This window comes from Leucopleurus acutus (assembly GCF_964270905.1).
Source record: "Leucopleurus acutus genome assembly, chromosome: 6".
In the NCBI taxonomy this organism is placed as follows: Eukaryota; Metazoa; Chordata; class Mammalia; order Artiodactyla; family Delphinidae; genus Leucopleurus; species Leucopleurus acutus.
The window spans coordinates 92306083-92312082 of NC_139149.1; the positions used below are offsets into that span (position 1 = coordinate 92306083).

The 6000-nt window shown below is 41.9% G+C and overlaps 1 protein-coding gene across 1 annotated transcript in view; it reads right to left on the reverse strand.

Moving 5' to 3' along the window:
• Window positions 1-5037, reverse strand: part of ACADL (acyl-CoA dehydrogenase long chain) — a 41149-nt gene extending 36112 nt beyond the window's left edge. The window contains exons 1-2 of the mRNA XM_082840935.1: window positions 4475-5037; window positions 265-420 (exon numbers count right to left, since the gene is read on the reverse strand). Of these exons, the coding sequence (XP_082697061.1) occupies window positions 265-420; window positions 4475-4551 (233 nt within the window). The 5' untranslated portion in view covers window positions 4552-5037. The remainder of the gene's footprint in view (window positions 1-264; window positions 421-4474) is intronic.
• Between the last annotated feature and the right edge of the window lie 963 nt (window positions 5038-6000).

The following is a 6000-nucleotide window of genomic DNA, read 5'->3' on the forward strand; positions in this document are numbered from 1 at the left end:
ACCATGGTTGTGGACCATAAACCCATTTTTTGCAGGAGAAAAAACTGGCAGTCGATTAGGTCAACATATTTTAAAACTCATTTAAGAAGCTTTGAACTAGTTTAAGAATTCCATAATCTTACAGTATTATACTGAAGAGTGGTAAAAATGTTAATAAAGCCCTGAACACAGTACTTTTTCTAGACAACAACGAAGAGCATTCTAGGAAATGGTCCTTCTTGGACTTCTAACGTGCATTACTTTCAAAGAAAATGTGCGACTTACTCTGCGTGATGAGGAATCACTTCTTCTTGAAAAAACTTCCTTACACTTTCCCGGAAAATGTCATGTTCTGAAGAGAAGATTCTTCTAATTCCTATATCTGTTAATTTTTTAGCAGAAGGAGTTTCTAGACGTTCCTCCCCTCCAGAATGAGAACATCTTAAAAATATACATACATTAAGAAAATTAAGTGAATTGTTACTCTTCGCATCCAAATTAAAAGTCACTGAACAACATGAAGGAAAGAGTCTGCAATTTGACAAACTGGTTCAAATTTGAGCAGCAGCACTTTAGGATCTATCTCGATTGGATGAGACTAAGAAGTAGTTTACCCTTATTCAACTCAGTCTTTACTTCCAAATCCTTAAAGAGGATGTCATGCCTAGAACTAATCACATGTTTGGGCTGAAGTAGAATATAGAATAGTACTGTATGGTGATGCCGATTAAATAATGTAAAATTCAAATAGTACAATAGAATAATACTGATAAGTTTTCATGTAATGTACTATTTTTAAAATAATGTAACCCCCCCATTAATAGTTTATCCAGAATCATACAATTTCAAATGGCAGGTGTATAGGATGCAAACTGTGTTGACTTTTATTGCCACATTACAATCTGGGTGTAAAGCAAAATCAAAGTGCCCACCAGTCTCTGTAGGGATTGGTCCAGAATTATTCAGAATCTTTGGAAACTGACCTTTCCTCTCCCCACACCCCCCCACCCCCCATATTAAGCTTAAAAAGAGACTGCTCTGTAGTTCCTTTTGTTCAATGGTCTTCAGATCGCCCCCTGCCCCGGCCGGGGGTACGCCTGAAAAGATTTTGAAACTCTGTGTACCACTTTGTACATTTTTAAGCTCACATATAAAAAAACTTTTTATCATATATATAAATATCGCCAAAAGATGTTTTTCTGTTTTGCATCATATTGTTTTGGGTTTCTCTCTTCCTTAGTTGGACCCTGACCTGATCTGATCCTATCCTGTCCTTTCCTTCCCTTTTCTTTCTCTTCCTCTTCTTCTTCTTAGTCCAGAAAAGACCCAGTCTTGTTTATTGGCAATTAGGCTATTTCAATCTTTTTTCCCCTGAAATGTATTATTTTTTTCCAGTTTATATATCTTTCCTTAATGCAATGGACTGAATTGTGCCTGCCTCTTCCTCCAACCCAATTCATGTTGAAGCTCAAACTCCCAATGTAATGGTATTTGGAGATATGGCTTTGAAGAGGTAATTACAGTTAAATGAGGTCATAAGTGTGGAGTCCTAAACCAAGAGGCTTGGCTTACATTATAAGAAGGGGAAGAGAGAGATATAGCTCTGTGTGCACACAACAAGGAAAGGCCTAGTGAGGACATAGGGAGAAGGGGGCCATCTATAAGCCAGGAAGAGAGCTCTCACCAGCAAATGAACTGGCCAGCACCTTGATCTTGGACTATCCAGCTGCTAGAATTATGAGGAATAGATTTCTGTTGTTAAACCATCCAGTCTATAGTATTTGGGTATGGAAGCCTGAGCTGATTAATACACTTAATATGTATTTTGTGTCATTTTGCTTTAGACTTATCTTTTATATACATCTTTTAGTTGAGTTTTATTTGTTAATACAATCTGAAATGTCTTTTAAGTGGTAACCTTTAGCTGAGAACTTTTAATATTACATTTTTTATACCTGGTCTGTCTTTTATCTTCACGTTTTTCTGGTTTGCTACTCTGTCAGCCAAATCATCATTTTTAATAGCTTATTTATTCATTTAGCCAACAAATACTTTCTGAGTGCCTAATATGTACTAGGAACCATTCGGGTAACTTGGGATACAACAGTGAGCAAGGGCCTTGCACACCACTGTAATGTTACAGTAAAAGAGACTAAAATCTACTTCATCCTATATTGAAATGACTCGTTCCAATTTCTTTATAATGCACACATTGGTCCATACTTGGGATTTTTCCTCAAGGAAAAAAATGTGCTGAGACTAGGGAACTGGCGCTCTAAGACACTGAATCATTTGTCAACATAATTAAATAATAGAGTGGAACTTATATCCAAGTCTGCCTGGATCTTAAAATTTTATATCCCATGTAACATTAAAGAAATCTTTGGAACATTTCTAAGTAAAACACACCAAGACAAAGGAAAGTGAAAGAAGTGCCAGAAAGAACAGAGATTTTCAGATCAGTCAAAAGTGTTCAAGAGAGAACATGTAGAGAGAAGAAAATCAAAACACTTGGCAGTAAGTTTGTTGGAATATCCATTTTTTTGCCAAGACTAAGGAACCCGTACAAAATAAATCAGCCCTTTTTCTCCCCATAAAAACCAGGAAATCTGTACTGAATAAATTGTCCATTGTTTTCCTAAAGCATTAAACTGCTACTCGTCTAACAGGCTAGGCTCTACTTATTATTATTATCATTATTTTTAAAACCTCATTTACATTATAAAAGGGAGACAGTCTCTGCCAGCACCTTCAGGTAGGGAGCTGGTTATAAATACACAATTTTGGGCCTCATCCCAGGCCAAATGAATCAGTCTGTACATTTGACACTTGAAACACACAGGGGTTAGGGACGCCCAACCTCCATGCAGTTGAAAATCCATGTATACCCCACCGTCAGCCCTCCATATTTGTGCTTCCTCCAAAGCACGGTTCTGCATCCTCAGAGTCAACCAACCATGGATTGTGTAGTACTGTAGTATTTACGATGGAAAAAAATTCCCATGTAAGTGGACCCTCGCGATTCAAATACATGCTGTTCAAGGGTTGACTGTATTTTAATAACATTCCTAAGTGATTCATATGCACATTAAAGTTTAAGAAGTCTGTTATAATAAAACTAGAGTCTCTGACCTATTCAGAGGGTCCCTCAGGTCCTCCTTTTTCCAATATTCTTCCTATACTTCAACCAAAATAACATCACAATTGACAATGCAGAAGCAGGTATGAAAATCAGACTGTCTAATATTAAGCCAGACATTAAGGGATCTACAAAAATGTAAAAACAATGTCACTCATCTCACTTTTTTTTTGGAAAAGTTATTTTTCATAAAGATGTTATTTATGTTAACATGTAATGAGTTACTTTTATGTAAACTAAATATTTGTAAAATTTCCCAGTTTTGTAGATATCTATTGACATCAATGTCCATAAATAAAACTCACATAAACAAAAGATCTTGGAGGTCCTCTAATTTTAACAGCACAAAGGAGTCCTGATACCAAAAAAATTGAGCATCACTGTCTTATGAAGTTCGGGGAAGAGCTTAGAAAAGTATGTGTATCCGAATGTAAAGTCACTCCTCGGTGAAGCCTTCCCAGCCTTCCTCACGAGCAGCAGTTTTGTTTCCTGCTCCCATAGCATCTTAGAGTTACCATAAGGCCGCCATGAGCTAATTTATCCATCCTGTCACTATCATTAAATACGGAATCCTCGGTGCTTCCAGCTTGTTTATCCAATGACTGTATTTGAGGTGTCAGACGGTACAGGAAGCTTTTGATCTTATAAACACTACCTTAATAGTCACTGAGCCACTTAGAAACTCTCTCCATTAATTCCTCTGCATTTACTTAATTAAAGGATTTGTTAAATCTCAAGTTAATTTCATCGTCTAACGGGCCGTCGCCAGGTCTTTCCTGTTCCAGGATGTCTTCTCCACGGCACTTCTCTAGGTCAGCGTCGCTGCAAGTGCTTTTCTCAAGATCTGGGAGGCTGTGGAATACCAGCTCCCAAGTTCACTATGGGGCGGTGCCTTTTTGCCACAGATCTAACTGGGCCAAAGGTCGTAGCTCCACCTCGTGCAACTGTGGCCAAGGGGTGACTCCCCGCCCTCGTCTCGCAGGAACTCTTCGAAATGCAGACTCACGGTGCCGACCACAGGCCTCAGAACCAGACGGGTTGGATTGGGGCCAGAGAGGGAGAATTTAGGGACGCCCGCCCACCCCCCTTCGGCTGTCACCAAGTTGAAGCTGCTAGGCCGGCGCCCACGCGCTCGCGCCAGTGGCTCCGACCCAGGTTCTGGGAGCCAAGGGGCGAGGCCCAGCCCCTTCTCCCACCCTCTCTCGCCCCAACAGCTCAGCCCAAGTCCCGGGGGCCGATGCAGCCGGCCGCTTGAGCGCGCGCCGTCTGGTTCCCAGCCCCCAGGAGCGGTGTGCGTGTCGCAGCCCTGCCCTGCAGCCTTCCGGCCCGCGCAGCTGAAGCGGGGCGGGCACTCACCTCGATGCCGGCGGCACGCTCGGCGCACAGCGGCCGCCCCACAAGCGTAGGGCCCTGCGGAGGAGGCGTGTGGCCATGGCTGGGAAAGCGAGGGGCGGCAGGGGCGACGGACTCGTCTTCTCGGTGACTCCGAGCGCGCAAAGCCGGGCGCCGGGCCAGCGGACTGTCCCCAGAACCTTCCTCCGAGCAGTCCCGCCGGAAAAACGTCGCGCAGCCGCTCTGGTAGATGCACCCTGGGCGCCCTTCCGGAGCCCGGAGCCGCGATCCCCTGTGGTCCGGAGGGTGGCGTGTCGCCGAGCGTTGGGACACGCCCCTCTCTAGAATCTTACCAATGGAAAGATTCTAAACGCAAAACGATTCAACTTTTCCCTGTGGCGTTTTTGTATATCTAAGCTGTTCTTTTTTTTTTTTTTTTCTGTTTTTCTTTTTTTGTGTGAGGAAGATAGAGTTTATTAAAGAGAAGGGTCGCTGCAAGAACAGCTGGCCGACTTCCTGGTAGCCAGGGAAAGCCGACGCTGAGCGTGGGTTGCTTGTCTGGTTTAATATCTTTATTGGAGTATAACTACTTTACAGTGGTGTGTTAGTTTCTGCTTTATAACAAAGTGAATCAGCCGTACATATACATATATCCCCATATCCCCTCCCTCTTGCGTCTCCGTCCCGCCCACCCTCCCTATCCCACCCCTCTAGGTGGTCACAAAGCAGCGAGCTGATCCGAGCCAGCAATCCCACTACTGGGCATATACCCTGCTTGTCTGTTTTTATAGCCAGAGAACAAACGGACTTCTGTCACCCGCTGATTGGGTAGGATCTGCATGTTTCCAGTGGGATGAATACCTTTCTGTATATGGTATGGAAAAGGAGCAAGGCATGCTGCTTGGGAACGCTCAGAGATGTTGCAATGGTTGTTGCATGACAGAGTGATAAGGGTCTGGTAACTCTGCTCTTTTCAGAATTCTGAACCGCTTTGAGGAACGAGTTTAAGCTATGGAGCCTCAAAAATGGACCCAAACACAAACGCACAAACTTACATGAAGTTTCTTTTCTTTTCGTTTCCTTTTTTTGTGGGGGGAGTTCTTTATTTTTTTAAATTGAAGTATAGTTGGTTTACAATATTAGTTTCAGGTGAAAAACATACCAATTCAAAAGTTGTATAGCTTGTACTCCATTTTAAAAAAATTGTATTGGAGTATAGTTGACTTACAATGTTGTGTTAGTTTCTGCTGTATAGCAAAGTGAATCAGTTATATATGTCCATTCTTTTTTTAGATTCATTTCCCGTATAGGTAATTACAGAGTATTGAGTAGAGTTCCCTGTGCTATACAGCAGGTTCTCTTTAGTTATCTATTTTATATATAGTAGTGTGTATATGTCAATCCCAATCTCCCAATTTATCCTTCCTCTCCCCTTTCCCCCCAGTAAGTTTGTTTTCTACATCTGTGACTCTATTCCTCTTTTGTAAATAAGTTCATTTGTACCGTTTTTTTAGATTCCACATATATGTGATATCATATGATGTTTGTCT